Genomic DNA, 17638 nt, shown 5'->3' with positions numbered 1-17638 from the left:
TAATATTGGTATTATAAAACCAAGAGTGTTCATAGATCAGTTCAATTTTAAATAATTTATTTTGGTTTTTTTGATTTTCGACATTAGAAATATATAATTTGATATCCGAACTATTTTCTTTCGATTAATTTCTTACCAAAACGGTTCGGTTATATTGTTTGTTTTATTCGATTTGATAATTATTTACATTACTACTTTAAAAATATTATATGTTGGAACAAGAATTTTTATGTTTTTATGTTAACAAATAATTAAAGCAAAAATGATTTAAGTTGAACTGGTCTAGTCGAGCAAAACTGACTATTTCTTATCACCAGATCAGTTTACACCAAAAGACCAAATTGATGATTGGATAGAGTTTTTCCATACAAAACTGATCGCAGCAGTGTTCGATTGTCACAGAATGTTGACATAAACAAAAGACAGACCAACGAACACTTTCTTTTAGGAACGGATCTATTTTAAACATCTATATATAGATAAATAATTCAATTTTGTAAGGTTACGACTTTTTACTTAAATCAATCATTCAAACTTTCAAATATCTGAATTGAAAAATTCAATAAGTTGAACACACTTTACAAAAAATTGTATATGATCATCAATGATCATTAAGTGCTAGGATATATATAGCAGTATTATAAATCATTGTATTTAAATAACAGTTTGTATACTGTCTATCTTCTGTTAAGGTGTACTAGAAGTTTCAGCTTGATAGTATTTAAGTCCAAAGTTGACTGAGGCTTTACAAACTACTTTTACTATCCAAAGTTTTCTAGTGGATCATTCCCAAAAGGAAGAATGTGTGATGTAGGAGTTTGAATTATCTGTATATCCAGAAATAAACTTGTGTGTTCTGCGTTTTCAATGTATCTTTCGGTCTATCTTGACTAACAAGTTTTGTTGATTTGTTCTAATATTTCAATTTGTCTACTCTCTACACACTTATTAGTCAACTGACATTGACAATTGAGAATATATACAATTCAGTTATCAACCCAACTAAAATAAATTTTAAAAAAGTAGATTATGTCTAGTGTTTATTCAATCTCTCATTCTAAGTACTACAACTGTCCAATCATTATCTTTTTAGTTAGTTTTTTAAATAAAACTTTTGAATATAAAATCTAAATAAATTTAATAAATAACAATAAATTAAAAATTAATACAGGTATTATTAATTCTCTAAATTTCACCTCATATATATAATCCAAATACAAATGTGAATAAAATTATTAATATAATTAAATTTCAATTTTTCGATCGGTTCTAAAAGTGTGCAATGTTGGTTTAATTTGGTTGTCGAATTTTGTTTGGTTTTTCGAATTCTTAATCCAAAAATTAAACCATTTAACTTCGGTTCAGTTTTCTTGTATTATGGCTCGGTTAATTCAGTTTGTTTATACCGTTTAATTAATAAAATTATATCGAATGTTTTGAATAAATTGTTAGTAAAAATTTGAATATTCTTTTAAAATATCAAAGATTTGATAAATAATAAACCTAAGAATTTAAAATATGGCCTTTGAATGGAGATACCCTTTTATCCGATTTAACATAAAAAAATTAACTTTTTTAATATATATTATATGTAAAATGGTCGATCAATTTTTCAGGTTTTTAAAATATAAAAATCGAAAACCGGATCAAAAAATCAAAATTACCAGAATTCGAAATCGAAACCCATCGAAAAGCCGTTTAAATTTAACCAAATAAACCGAAATTTATGGTTCGATTGATTTTTCGATTTTAACTGTTTAATGAATACCTGAAGTCGATTCGATTTTGATATTTATAATTCGAAACCTAACCATATAAACTCTGACTTTAAAAGTTATATCCAAATTTTAAAAAATCTGATTTTGCGTTTTGCTTCGATTTGAATTTATGATTTTTTCTGTTTAAACCGAAGTTAATTTAATATAATATATTAAATTCTGGAAATCAAAATTTATAATTAGCACTAGTGACATTAATTCTTGAAATCAAATTTGCAAAAACAAGTTAAAAATATGGGGATTGAGTAAATTTTGAGGATGATCAGAATTGTTTATAAGTTTCATTATTATACATACTTTGTTTTTCATAAAACTTTATAATACATTTTGCACAAAATAAGATGTTTATATAATATAATATAAAATAAATAAATGAGTTTTTCGGGAGGTGGGACGGTATACACCCCCACCCATTATAATTATAAAAATTAACTTTATAAATATATTATATAAATAAATTATTCTCACGAGTTATTTACTCATATAATTATATAAATTAATTTTATAGATATATTATATAAATAAATTATCTCCACGGACGTCGCACGTGATAACGTGCTTTGTATGTGCTATTTACTTGTACGAAAAGTGTGATCTAAAATCTATAGTCCTGCATGAATTATGTTCAACGATAATATTTACCAAAAAAAGGTTAACCTTTTACAAAATTGGCCCAAGTCGCTTTCTCTAACAATTCAATACATCAATCCATTATAAAATCACACAAAAATTGGGTGTAGTATCGTCCAACCCTAAGCAGAAGGGAGGAGAAATGGCATCACAAATTAAATCATCCCTACTGTGGGATTGCCGGCCTTTCCTCGATCATGTTGTAATACAATACGACGTTATCCTGCGTCCGGCAAGGAAAAGAACAAATACTCCAATTATCGGGTTTGGAAAAGTGTGCTACATATAATGTCAAAGTGGTAACTCGAGATTATAAATGATTATTAATTTATATATATTGATTTTATGAATAGAATTTCTCCTATGTTGCTACCTGTCTTACAGTCTGCCATGTAGTAGGGTCGAAACATACGTAGCAACCTACTTCATATGTAGCATTCTTTACGGAAGGCGCTGAGTTCTCCACCGGAGTGAACCACATGCGGAGCTCTATATGGTAGTACCACCCTCTATCATGCCTGTGCAGAAATTGTGTCATTTCATTACGAGAAACTAAACTTCACGGAAAATAACATTTTTAGTTTACTAATTTTAAGGCATATTATAACAAGTTAGAGTTTCGTATGAACATGAATCATGGGTTAGTATATATAAACTTGGAAAGGTACATTACGTATTAAATAAATCCTAACTTTCCTAATTAATATGCATGGGCTGTAAAGAACCTCAGGAATTTTTGGATGAATTAAATTGTACACTACAAGAAAACTAGCCACTTAGCAATGCTCTGAACCGTAGCGAACTAATGACGGGCGACAGTTTCCAAGCAGCCTCAAAAACCGTGGTCGCCAAGTGCCGTCAATGGTTTTTCAAGGTACTGTTGCTTAACATTGCTACGGAATTAAAAAAACCGTCACTATAATAGGACGGTCTTGTTTAAAAAAACTCGATAATTTGCAGTGGAAATTGAGGATGAACCACATTTTCTAATGAACTCGAGGTTAATAATACAAGTTAATGCACCAAACCTTCCAAGGGACTATTCTTTCTTGTAAAATTGCTATGGCTACAGTGAAATGCATACTCAAGTAAAAAGAGAAATGTAAATCAAATATCACGATGAAAAATTCTTACAGTTCATTTGCCGCTAAGAGCTGCGCCTGGTCGTTTGGCATACTGCAAGATAGGAGACAAAATCTACAAAGATAAGCGCCGCTGAACCTACATTTTAAATTAACGAAAGGCCTTGAAGTAATTACCTGTAAAACACGTAAAATAACATCGGTAGATGGAACTTCTTGAAGTGACTTCGCTGCACGAATACAAGGCGACCCATTAATTAATAACAACGTTGGTTTAATATGTTTGCACTACTTGACCAAACGGAATGGAAGAACACCTTCAATGGAGGAGGCTGTTTTGAAATGTAGCAGTCAGGAATATCATACTTCGGTCCTTCTTTGACAAGTTCGTCAGACCATGGAGATGCAAATTTTTGGTGTAGAGGCTCTGGAGAATTCAATTCCAGGCCGAGGGAGTGCGGATCAACTCCCATAGCAAGAGCGGTTTTAGTCGGATTGACGCCTTTTATGATTTTTAACAAACCAAGCAAGCCATAGTCATCAGGTCCAAGTCGAGAGCCTTGCCGAGGATTAACTTCTTTGCCTCTTAAGGGATTATAGAAGCGAGGTTGAGATTGTTGGACATGCTGATATTGCTGCATAAGATGAACGTAGAATCACAAGTCATTAGATATCCGAATTCCAAAACATCCTTCATTTCTTATTCACTGGGGAAAAATCTGCAGTGAAGAAATTTCTTGGAAAGGAAACTATAAAAATTAGTGGATCATTTGAAGCTTAAATGATAACAGAAAGAATAGGATGTGTGTTAGGTAAAAGCGGGCCTGACGTATTAAATAAAAAATTCAGAATTTTGATATCCCACGTCGGAGGTTTACAATAGTTGCAGGAGGAAATTAGTTATAAATAGAGCTCAATTCCTTCAGTTATTGTATCCCAAAATCAAAAGCTTTTTAGCTTTGATAAAAAGAAAGTGCATAGAAAAAAGAGTGTATTTTTTTCTTGAGTGCGGGAATTCTCTTTGTGTGAGTTAGAGAAATTATTTTCTCGGTATACTCGGGTTGGGAGTGTGAGAAATATTGAGTGTATTGGTGTATACACTTGTTGTAATATTTCTTCCAGTTATAAAAGTTGCAGTGCTCCGTGGACGTAGCCTATATTGGGTGAACCACGTAAATCTTTGTGTTCTTGTTGGTTATTTTATTCCGCAATTTTTGGGTACTATTATCATCGTGGTTGGCATCGCTTCGGGGTGTAATTCCCCAACAACTGGTATCAGAGCCTTGTTGTGAAAATTCTTAAGAATTCTGAGTATGCTCTGTGGTTGCAGCTTTGTCTGATCTTCCACATCAGAAAAGATTTTTTAGATTTTTTGCTAAGGCTAGAGAAGTGATGGCCGGAGATGATGGATCGGGACCAGGAATCAACAAGTTCGATGGAACAGATTTTTCGTTCTGGCGGTTACAGATAAGAGATTATCTGTACAGTAAGAAGCTCCATCAACCTCTATCAGGAAAGAAACCGGAAAAGATGGAGGATGATGATTGGGAGCTCCTTGACCGACAGGTTTTAGGTGTCATACGATTGACCCTAACAAAGAACGTGGCGCATAACGTGGCGGAGGCCAAAACCACGGAGGAGATGATGACCATTCTGTCAGACATGTACGAGAAGCCATCAGCAAACAACAAAGTACATCTCATGAAGAAGTTATTCAACTTGAAGATGGGAGAAGGTGCTTCGGTGGCAAAACACATAAATGAATTCAACACGATTGTCTCCCAGCTGACATCGGTGGACATCAAATTTGATGATGAGATTCGTGCACTTATTCTTCTGGCGTCTTTACCAGAAACTTGGGAACCGATGCGGGCAGCGGTTAGCAACTCTGTTGGAAAAGGAAAACTACAACTCAATGATGTTAGAGATCAAATCCTAGCTGAAGAAGTTCGCAGGAAAGACTCGGGTGAAGCAACATCATCGAGATCTGCTCTAAATCTTGATAACAGAGGAAGAGGCAGGAGTGGTGAAAGGAGTTCCAACCGATGGCGCGGTAGATCCAAGTCAAGAAATGGAAAAGACAAAAACATCTCTGAAAAGAATATGAAGTGCTGGAGCTGTGGTGAGACTGGTCACCTGAAAAAGAACTGCAGATCAATGAAAAATAATGCCAATGCTGTCACTGATGAAGTACATGATGCTCTGCTATTATCCATGGAAAGCCCTGTTGATTCTTGGGTTATGGACTCGGGAGCTTCGTTTCATACCACTGGTGATCGCGATGTATTTGATAATTACATCGCTGGCGATTACGGAAAAGTTTTCCTGGCTGATGGAAAACCCTTGGAAATTGTTGGTATGGGTGATGTACGGATGAAGATGTCAAATGGATCTGTCTGGAAAATCAACAAAGTCAGACATGTACCAAATTTGACACGCAATCTGATCTCGGTGGGACAGCTCGATGATGAAGGCCACAATGTGACCTTCGGTGATGGTTCCTGGAAAGTGAACAAAGGAGCCATGATTGTTGCTCGAGGAAAGAAAACTGGAACATTGTATATGACTTCCAGTTGCAGAGACACATTAGCAGCTGTGGATGCTGGAGCCAATTCAAGTCTATGGCATTATAGACTTGGACACATGAGTGAGAAGGGAATGAAGATGTTGGTGTCAAAAGGAAAGCTACCAGAATTAAAGACTGTTGAACACCAACTATGTGAAAGCTGTATCTTTGGAAAGCAGAAGAAGGTGAGCTTTTCAAAAGGCGGTAAAGAACCGAAAGCAGCAAAGTTGGAGCTGGTTCATACTGATGTATGGGGACCATCTCCTGTGACATCCCTTGGAGGCTCGAGATACTATGTCACATTCATTGACGATTCGAGTAGAAAAGTTTGGGTTTATTTTCTGAAAAATAAATCTGATGTTTACGAGACCTTTAAAAGGTGGAAAGCCATGGTGGAAAATGAGACCAACTTGAAGGTGAAGTGCTTACGGTCTGACAATGGTGGAGAATATGAAGATGATGAGTTCAAGAAATATTGTGCACAGAACGGGATCAAGATGGAGAAAACCATTCCTGGTACACCTCAACAGAATGGTGTAGCTGAAAGGATGAACAGGACCTTGAATGAACGCGCAAGGAGCATGAGATTGCATTCTGGATTGCCAAAATCATTCTGGGCTGATGCTGTTAACACTGCAGCATATCTGATCAACAGAGGACCTTCGGTACCACTGGACTACAAAATACCCGAAGAGGTTTGGAGCGGCAAAGAAGTAAACCTTTCTTTCTTGAAAGTGTTTGGATGTCTATCCTATGTTCATATTGATTCAGCAAGCAGAACAAAACTTGATCCGAAATCAAAGAAGTGCTTCTTTATTGGTTATGGAGATAATGAGTTTGGTTATCGTTTCTGGGATGACCAAAATCGGAAGATCATTCGGAGCAGGGATGTAATCTTTAATGAGAAACTTCTGTACAAGGACAAGTCAGACATTGGAGCTGGAGATGAATGTCCTGAAGTCGAGAAGACTGATGAAGTGCCATTGACAAACATTCCTGTGAATGAATCGAAAACCAGTAACCAGGAAGATGAAGAAGAAACTGCACAAGATGATGACCCACAAACTCCGGTGATTGAACTCAGGAGATCTTTGAGAACCATTAGACCACCTGATAGATACTCCCCTGCACTTCACTATATTTTGCTGACAGACAAAGGTGAACCGGAGACCTATGAAGAGGCAATGCAAAATGATGATTCAACCAAGTGGGAGTTGGCCATGGAAGATGAGATGGATTCACTGTCATCCAATCAGACGTGGGAGTTGACAGAACTTCCGCAAGGCAAAAAGGCGTTACATAACAAGTGGGTGTACCGGTTAAAAGAAGAGCATGATGGTAGCAAGCGGTACAAGGCAAGACTTGTTGTAAAAGGCTTCCAACAACGGGAAGGAATTGATTACACCGAGATTTTCTCTCCGGTGGTTAAATTAACCACTATCAGGACTGTACTTGGACTAGTGGCGAAGGAAGACTTACATTTGGAGCAGTTGGATGTAAAGACTGCGTTTCTTCACGGTGACCTAGATGAAGAAATTTATATGAAGCAGCCACAGGGCTTTGAAGTACGGGGAAAAGAGAGAATGGTATGCAAACTTCAGAAGAGCTTGTACGGTCTCAAACAAGCTCCAAGACAGTGGTACAAGAAGTTTGATGGATTCATGAGTGAAAATGGATTCCTAAGGTGTCAAGCTGATCACTGCTGTTATGTGAAAAAGTTTGACGGTTCTTATATCATACTACTGCTATATGTAGATGATATGCTGATAGCTGGAGCTTGTCTGGAAGAAATTGATAAACTCAAGAAAGATTTATCAAAGGAATTTGCCATGAAGGATTTGGGTGCTGCAAAGCAAATCCTTGGAATGAGGATCTTCAGAGACCGGGTGAATGGATTCTTGAAGTTATCTCAAGAAGAGTACGTGAAAAAGGTGGTTAGCAGATTTAATATGGATGAAGCTAAATCTGTGAGTACTCCTTTGGCTAGTCATTTCAAACTAACCAAAGCACAATCACCATCGACGGAGCAGGAGCAGGCTTATATGAATAAGGTTCCTTATGCTTCTGCTGTCGGAAGCCTCATGTATGCAATGGTGTGCACAAGACCAGACATAGCACATGCAGTGGGAGTTGTGAGCAGGTTTATGAGTAATCCAGGAAAGCAACACTGGGAAGCAGTTAAGTGGATTCTCAGGTATTTGAAAGGTACTGCTAGTTGTTCTTTATGCTTCAGGAGATCAAAATTTGGCTTACAGGGTTTTGTCGATGCCGATATGGGTGGTGACCTGGATGGCAGGAAAAGTACTACTGGATATGTGTTCACATTAGGTGGTACAGTTGTAAGCTGGGTGTCTAAGCTGCAAAAGATTGTTGCGCTTTCGACTACTGAGGCTGAGTATGTTGCAGTTACAGAAGCTAGCAAGGAGATGATATGGTTGAAATCCTTTCTGGAGGAATTGGGTCAGAAGCTTGAAGATAGCACATTATACTGTGACAGTCAGAGTGCTATTCATTTAGCAAAAAATCCTGTTTATCATGCTAGGACAAAGCATATACAGGTTAGGTACCATTTCATCAGATCAGTGCTGGAAGATGGAGTCTTGATGCTGGAGAAGATTCCTGGAAGTAAAAATCCAGCCGATATGCTCACGAAGACGGTAACCATTGACAAACTGAAGTTGTGTTCAACTTCAGTTGGACTGCAAGTATAAATGGAGATATATGAGCTGCTGCAATGATGGTGTGAAGACATGATTGAAATCAAGTCTTCAAGTGGGAGAAATGTTAGGTAAAAGCGGGCCCCACGTATTAAATAAAAAATTCAGAATTTTGATATCCCACATCGGAGGTTTACAATAGTTGCAGGAGGAAATTAGTTATAAATAGAGCTCAATTCCTTCAGTTATTGTATCCCAAAATCAAAAGCTTTTTAGCTTTGATAAAAAGAGAGTGCATAAAAAAAAGAGTGTATTTTTTTCTTGAGTGCGGGAATTCTCTTTGTGTGAGTTAGAGAAATTATTTTCTCGGTATACTCGGGTTGGGAGTGTGAGAAATATTGAGTGTATTGGTGTATACACTTGTTGTAATATTTCTTCCAGTTATAAAAGTTGCAGTGCTCCGTGGACGTAGCCTATATTGGGTGAACCACGTAAATCTTGTGTTCTTGTTGGTAATTTTATTCCGCAAGTTTTGGGTACTATATTATCATCGTGATCGGCATCGCTTCGGGGGTGTAATTCTCCAACAATGTGCAATACCCCTGAACCATGAAAATGAAGATCTTGATTGTCTGGCTGTGGAAAAGAAAACCCGGCTCTGGTTATTGAAGAATCGTGATTTTGTTGCAAAGGATAATGTGAGTTTATGGCACCGGCACCAAACATAAAATCCGGAGATCTTCCCATCTAGTGAACAAAAGGTATTTAAGAATTAGATACTGGATACGTATTCACAAATGTTTAAGTAAACCACATTGCCAAGTACAATAACTTACCGAATATTGTTGAGGTTGCACTAAATGTTCTTTCTGGTGCTGTGTTGCGCCATAATCAACGAAATTCCCGATGTTCAGACCTCCTATCATAATTCCAAGAAAGAAAAGCAAATGGATTCATTGTATCAAGCTCGAGTAATGATAAATATTCCGTTGAAGTAAGTCTAGACAAACAGAATGAAATCAGCATCAGCCATTCATTTCTAGATAAAACACTTGAAAACCAAGCTAAATAATGGTTCAAACTCAAACTTATCCATAGCATGATTTTCAAGCCATATATTACATAAATTTAGTGCCAAAACAAGTGAAAATGATGATATATACATATCTATGACCCCTTCTTGTAAGTTTTATCGTTGACAACAATAATATGCCTGCCAGAATCACTTACTAAAATTAAAAATAATGATGCTTGTTGGAAATATCTGCAATATTCCTCTATTTAATTAGTGCTTCCTTGCCTTTTCTAGGGTTACATAGTGTTTTTTGTGGAAATATCATCTTAGTGCTGCATGGGTACTTAAAGTTCAAAACTCAGCCCATAACAAAACCATTGGAAGTTTAATAACCAACAGGAAAAATATTCATTTGGAAAGCCAAAATATTGATTATGTTGAAAAAAACTAAAGTTATCGGTTCGCTTTGAAATTGTACAGTAAGAAAATTCACCCATTATTATAGAAAAACAATTTAAAATTTTAGTTGCTCTTTAATCATAATTACCTGGTTGACCTTGAGAATCACCAATAGAAGAATAGTATCCGGATTGGTGGCATAAGTCATTGACACCAACACTAGCAGCATCATCTCCATCTGAGTTATTTAGCAATCCCATATAACTAAAACGATCGCTCTCATCTTGAAATTGGTTTTGTGGAAGTGCAATAGGAGCCCTAAATTGAGAATTTCCAGGAATGGGGACCACACCAGGAGCTAAAAAAATCCAAATGTTACTTGAGTAGTAGTAGTAGTAGTAGTAGTAGTAGTAAAAGAGAATGATATTGGTGTAGATATTTGCAACGTTTAGTTTTGCATGATATGTATGTCTGTAAATTCAAATAAATGCTTCGATGCAACTTTAAAAAAAAACAAATCTGCAGTATTATTATTGCTATGCAAGCAATGCTAAACTTCTCAGTTTCTGAGTATGATGCTACCACTATTGTTGCACTACTTAGGAATTAAATCATATGTAATAAATGTACAGTATTTACCGGACATGTTAAAACCAAAAGCAGTACTATGGACATTAGCCAACCCAGTAGAACTCGAACTGCTACCGTCTGCACTAACAAAACCACCAATAGAATTGGCAATTTGCCCTATATGTCCCATATTTGGAACCAAAGGTGGCCTATTTGGAATCAAAGTTGGCCCTGAAATCACAAAATATGATTGAAAAACAAGGCTATTGATTCAATACATTGCAAACAAGTTGAATTTATGGGTTTGAAAAACTTATACCCCCAGTATTTGTGACGCTCGAAAGCCCATATGAGCTTCCAAAATAGAGCTGCATCAGATGGTCAATTACAATTTCGGATTTCTGAACAAACAAGGTAGTAGAGATGTTTGTACTTCGAAGATATTTTTCTCACTGCAATTTTTTCCTTTTTAACAAGGGGTTGGGATCTCTGTATTTAGAAGCCATGACCTCTCCCAAATATGAGAGAGGTGATGCCACTTGACCAAGTGGTTCTCAAAACAATTTTAGATAATTAGTAGTATAGTTTACCTGAGAAGGTTCATCGGTTAAAATATGTGGTGTGTTTCGCACACTCGACGCACTTCCTTGAGCTTGTTGGACGCCACTTGGAAGACCGACAATATTTATTGAATTTCTTGATGCATATGATCCAGGCAGATATCTATTAAAGCTCCCGTGAATATTGTTGTGAAGCCGTTCATTGTTTCCTGCATTGGGAAAAGAAGTTTTAAAATTTTTGTTAATTCAACCATTACAACATCTATAAAAAATTAGATTTTACTAAATCGAGCAACTTGGAATGTATACCATCAGACTCGTTCGAAACCACACTGGATGAACCAAATGAAGTAGAATAAGGAGTCATAAAAGTTCTTCTACTGGTATCTGCACGGCTTGAATTAGACTTGTTTGACGTCTTTGGTGTCCACATTTTCCACTTAAATAACTGCAAGATATTCAAATAAGCACAAATTAATAAATCTCTTTGTCTTTCAAAATATGTATGCCAAACTTAATTTTATGGCATATGCAACACATTGATTGAGTTTACAATATAATTATCGATGGCATATCGCCAAAAGGAATCATGACGCATATAACAACTAAAGATCGCAAAAAAATAAGAATCTAAGAACCATTTTCCTGTCCACGTGCATTTTCTTAATACGCATAGTAATTTTCAGATAAATTTTAAGTCGCTAATATCAATCAGTGCATCCACTGTGCAACCATAATTTATAATGCAATTGACTCAAACTTGATTCCATGAATCTCGTAACTTACAACGGTAAAAGTACAAACACGATTTTTAAGCGACACAAATGTAAGTGCACGATATATCGATGGTCACAAAATAGATTTTCTTAACGGTTAACAGTCGAATAAATTTGTTTCTTTTTCTTTGTGCATGAAAATCCAATCTCTGTCTAAAAACCCACCAAACATAAGTTAGCTAGGTCTCTCTTTTGAATTAGCTAAGCACCAAGATCTCACTTGTGATAGAGTGATTCTCTTAGAAAAATGGTTTACCAAGTAAAAAAGATCTCTTCATTCAATTATCGTTCCTTGAAATCATTTACTCAACTAAATCAATTCCAGAAAACTCCACGAAAAAGAAGAGATCTAAGGCAAAATAGAATTCTTTAAACTTCACTTTTTAACCCATGCAATAACCACATCCACACAAACATCATAAATTCAACAAAAACAAAAACAAAAAAACCCCTTTATTTTTTTTCTGGAATTCGATTTTTTTTCGAAAAAAATAATTCAAACATATGCATGCTCACCCAGATGGTTATAAAACCCTAAAACATATGAATTCAATAAAAAAAAATCAATGAAAATCCGATCTAATCAACCCGTATCAGGGAAAAAAACAAAAACAAAAATGATAAATATCTCAGCCACCTTCAAGAAAACTGGAAAAAGAAAAAAGGGTTTAGAATTTTGAATGTAAAAACAAATTTAGACTTTTTAATTCGTGAAAAGAAGTTCTCACTAAATCTTCAGTGGTGAGCAAGAGCCGTTGCAGAGAAGGATATGCTTTGTAGTAAGTTGGCTGGCTGAAACTGATACATGACTCTCCTTTATATAGGAAGACTCTCCATTGTCTACGGTGCTGGAATTGTACAGTTCTCTACAATGCTCCTTTCTAATATTTATTTTGGGTTAGTAAATTTTATTTTTGCAACATGATTATTACTTGTTTTCGAAAAAGACTACTTTTTATTCGCTTTTTGTTTCCAACATTTCTCTTGATGTTATTTTTGTGTAGATTATTATAAAGGAATAAAATATATATGAGTTTTTTTTTGCCTTTCAAAATTTTTTACGTATTCATGGGACGGACATCGACGTCGAAAATACAACAGTCTTATTTCTTATTTTGAGCATTTTTTGGGGGATCCTGTTGAACTTCAAAGTTACTATGTCAAATTTGCATAAAATTTTCTTTTCCTCACGTGTGCTGAAATTTAATAAAAATGTTCAAAAAAATTATCATGACTTACTAAACAGAGTTCATTTGGACACTTGTATTTAACTTTTAAAAAGTAATTTGTTAATATTTGATTGAATTTTCAATGAAACAAAAGGATTTACATCCAAACAACGTTAGCAACCACATCTTTTACAATACTAAACCCTGTAAAAAAGATTTTAAGATGTGTCAATTCAAACAATCAAGGTAATATTATGATGTTTACAAATCAAGGGAAAAAATCAAATATTTAATGCATGTGATCTTCATTGGCGATTCTTTATATTTAAAGCAAGTAACTTTATAATTTTTAATTAAATTGAGCTTATCTTGCAGAATTCTTTACATTTGACTTTATTTGTATCTCATTCTATTTAAATAAATTAATATAAAAATTGAAACCATAAGTTCAATCTCGATATGCATTTATATATGTTAAATTGCATTGAGGAAAAAACTCCTGGACAAACATTGTACTTTATTTTACTTTAAAAGAAAAGCTTTACTTTATTTATTAATTATTTAACAATCTTACCTTTTTATTAAAATCAATTTTTTTATTTGACTTTAAATGTAATTTTTACTTTTGGTCCCAAAAACATTATTTCCCAAAATGCCTCCTTTTCAATATATTATTATTCATAAACTTTGACTTCAAAAAATACTGTATCTTTTCACCAAATAATTTACCACATATAAAATTAGATTTTGTATTTAATTNAAAATTATTAAAAACATATGCCAAGATCATAGCAATGGCATAATAGAGGGAAAACTAATTATGGCCCAGACATTTAAATTGTTATTATAATCATATCTCTGAATCTTTTTTTTTTATTAATTCCAAATAATGAATGTAATTATATATTATTGCTATTTAATTATATGTATTATTATAGATGGATTATGCGCCTTCCGTATCTGATTTTGTTATTTTTCACACAATAATCTAACTTTTTAATTTTTTGTGAAAAAGGAAAGCATTTATAGATTGATTAAATATACCTACTATATATTCTAAGTGAGTGAAATTCATTCTAGTAAGTAAATTATTGATTTATTATTAAACTGACATTCTTTAAAATTCATTCAAAAATCCGTTCTTTAATTCGAACGCTTCCATCCAAGCGCAACATTAGATTTGAGTTCTCGCCGAGTCCATTATAAATCAATTGTTTGATAAATTAGTAAACTGCAGCGATAAACTTTTTGTGTAAAATCAAATGCACTTAANAAACAAAGGGATGTAAAATCCCATTAATTATATGTATAGGGTGTTTCATTATTTTTTTGCAATTTTATGAATGTGTAAAAAAATGCTATTTGGACTTTGTTAATTAATTATGTTCTTATATTTTACGGGAGCTACGAACAAGTGGATAGGAAAATGGCTTAATTTAAGTTGGGCTTTCTATGACTTATATAAATATTCGGGCTTATGACCAAAAAAAAAAACAGAAGGGCCGAATTAAACTTCTTGGCCGCCACAATTGTTTTTCTTTCCTTTTTGTTTTTTTTTTTTTACTCGAAGTACCTTAAAGTTAATACCATGTATTTGATTCTAGTAAAATAAAAGATAGTAAAAAACAGACTAAATCGTTTCAGAAATTAATTTTTTATTTATAGACAATACTTTTTAATGAATAACTTGCCACATGCATATCAAATCAATGGGATAGGATATAGACGTAGCTGTAGGTCATAATATGGAGAAAAAATAGGAGTAGCAGACAAGGACGTACAAATCCATGCACGTGATGCGAATTCCCAAACTGGCAGTAAAAGTAGTGCTGCCATTTCTGTACTTTGCATGAATTTTCTTTCATGTTTTATTATTATTATTTTTATATATATATATATATATACTTCTCTGGGTTGTCTTTTCAATTCTGATTCAGCCTGAAATCGGGTCCCATAATTAGAATTCATGGTTTTTTTTCCTACTCCAAAGAACAGTTGTTAGGAATTAATTATTTCCTCGTATATAAAAAAAATATTAATTATTCACCATTGTCGAACTTTCTAATCCCTACAATATATTATATCAACACATTCGTTTGGGCAGCTAAATATTCTATATTGACTAGATAAAATTTTTGAAAATTATATATATAAATTTGAATAATTTTTTTTATTGAACTAATTTTTGAAATTAAATTAGGTTTAATTTTTAATTTTAACATAGTATAACTACAGATTTTCTTATTGGGACCAAGACCATGGCCGGCTCCGCCTAGGGCCTCCCTTGGTTGGGGCCTATAATTTTTTTAATACTTTAGTTTTTCATTTAAGGCTCTCAATTATTTTGTTGAAATTACGTTGTCAACTTTTTGTATATTTGGCTTTTTTTTTTCTTCAAGTAAAAAACCATAGAATTTTGTGATTTGTTCGTTCGATTCTTTTACTGATTTTTTAGTATAAATTTAAATTTAAATTTATATTTGTTCAGTTTAATTTTGCCNGATAATTCATTGAGATCTTTTTTAGCTTATTTTTTTCTCCTTCAAGACATTGGTTTATGTCATTTTTTTATTGTACAAATTTGAAATTTTGAATATTAAATGAATTGATTGTGTCGATAATATCTTCTCGGGAGCTTTGACAATGAATAAAAGAAGTGTTTAATCTTCTATAGCAATTTAAAATACGTTTTATATGTGCTTATATCTAAATTTCATATCAACAACCAATCTTTGTTAGTTTTTAATTTATTTTTTTTTGGTATTGGTGGTCATACGAGTATTTACTTATGAGCTCATATGTAATATTTTTATATGCAATAAAAAAATTATATAGGATATTTACCTAAAAATTAGCCTATAACAATGACGTAATTAACCATGATTATTAATATATTCAGACTAAGATTTTAAACTCTTAAATCATTTAATTTTTTAAAACTAAGTTGTTCGAAATAATATCCAATTAATTCAAAATTAATATATAAAAAATCTAAAAATTAAATCACTCGAGCTAGATCTTTTGGCCATATATATATGGTTCCACTATTAGTTTAGAACCTTCAATTTCTCTAACGAAAACTCAGTGTTATATATTAAAATGTCATACAAATTGTTCGATGTTGAAAATTTATTTAAAAATGTGTTAAATATTTGTGTTGAAAATGTGAATGTTGAATGTTGAAAATTAGGTAAAATTAGGTGTTGAATATTGAAAATTAGTGTGTGATGATGTAGGTAATGATGTATTTTATTTTTGGATTATTTGTAAAAATTTTCTATAAATAGATCTCTCATTTGTGAAGAAAATCACAATTGAGTTGAGAGAAAAATATTATAAAGTGTGTAGTGTGATAATTTTGAGAGTTTGAGATTTTTACTTTTTTACCGTAAATTTTTACTTTTTCACAACACGTTATCAGCACGAAGCTCTAAAAGTCCTCCATATTTTTCCAAGCTCCGAACAGAAGAAAAAGGTAACAAAAGTAATAATATTTATTTTACTGTTATTTATTTATTGTTTATATATGTAATATATAATATAATGTTATTGTTAGAAATAATAAAAATAATTTTTTCAAAAACTTGTTATAAATCCTGGGAGGATGTTAAGACGACATCCCACACTCCCGGTAAGGGATACGACAAGTATAAAAGCCTATAAGGTTTTTTAAACAAAATAACTTATGACACCTAATTATAATAATGTGATATGATATACATAATTATTTAAATATGACTAATATTATATACACCATATTATTACCATAAAATTATACAAATACATACATTTATTTTCTTATACACCAACGGTAATAAACGGTAACAAAACGGCTAGTTTTTGCTCTATAAATACAATCTCACAAATACATTCAATCACTCCAACTTTCTCTTCTTCTCTAAAAATTATTCTTCATCAAATTTTCGAAGAAAAAAAGAAGATGGCTTTCACGAGGTTATTTTTAATTATTTTGGTTATCATACTCACCAGTCTTGTATTTATCGGAGAATATCCTCCTCGTGTGTTTTCTTTATTTTTACGAATACTTGTACTTGTTGTTTATCCATTACTTTGTATTGCAATATTCATTAACTAATAAAATGCATCGTAATTTTTAGTACCACCATGGCAAACTTGGCAAAGCTCGAATTCATCGCTCTTGATATTACTGGGAAAAACTATATGCCATGGACTCTTGATGTAGAAATGCATCTTGAGTCATTGGGTCTAAGCGAGACCATTAAAGAAAATGGTATATCTTCATCACAAGAAAAAGCAAAAGCTATAATATTTTTACGACGACACCTTGATGAAGGTTTAAAATGTGAATATCTCATCGAAAAAGATCCCATGGCTCTGTGGAAAGGATTAAAAGAGAGATTTGAACATATAAGGGAAGTTATACTTCCGACCGCCCGTGATGAATGGAATATGTT

General features: G+C 33.2%; 1 protein-coding gene across 1 annotated transcript; it reads right to left on the bottom strand.

The window, feature by feature from the left end:
* Positions 1–2518: 2518 nt before the first annotated feature.
* LOC140968439 (probable NOT transcription complex subunit VIP2) lies at positions 2519–11704 on the bottom strand. The gene is made up of 11 exons (XM_073429384.1): positions 11567–11704; positions 11017–11466; positions 10767–10928; positions 10276–10365; positions 9550–9632; positions 9314–9460; positions 3808–4125; positions 3668–3720; positions 3543–3584; positions 2782–2926; positions 2519–2631 (listed from the first exon to the last, which is right to left on the bottom strand). The coding sequence occupies exons 2-11, from the start codon at positions 11069–11071 to the stop codon at positions 2575–2577; spliced, it is 1152 nt and encodes a 383-aa protein (XP_073285485.1). The 5' UTR covers positions 11072–11466; positions 11567–11704; the 3' UTR covers positions 2519–2574.
* Between the last annotated feature and the right edge of the window lie 5934 nt (positions 11705–17638).

Source organism: Primulina huaijiensis, unplaced genomic scaffold (genome assembly GCF_012295235.1).
Source record: "Primulina huaijiensis isolate GDHJ02 unplaced genomic scaffold, ASM1229523v2 scaffold37281, whole genome shotgun sequence".
NCBI classification, from domain to species: domain Eukaryota; kingdom Viridiplantae; phylum Streptophyta; class Magnoliopsida; order Lamiales; family Gesneriaceae; genus Primulina; species Primulina huaijiensis.
This window is presented reverse-complemented; position numbering and strand designations above follow the sequence as displayed.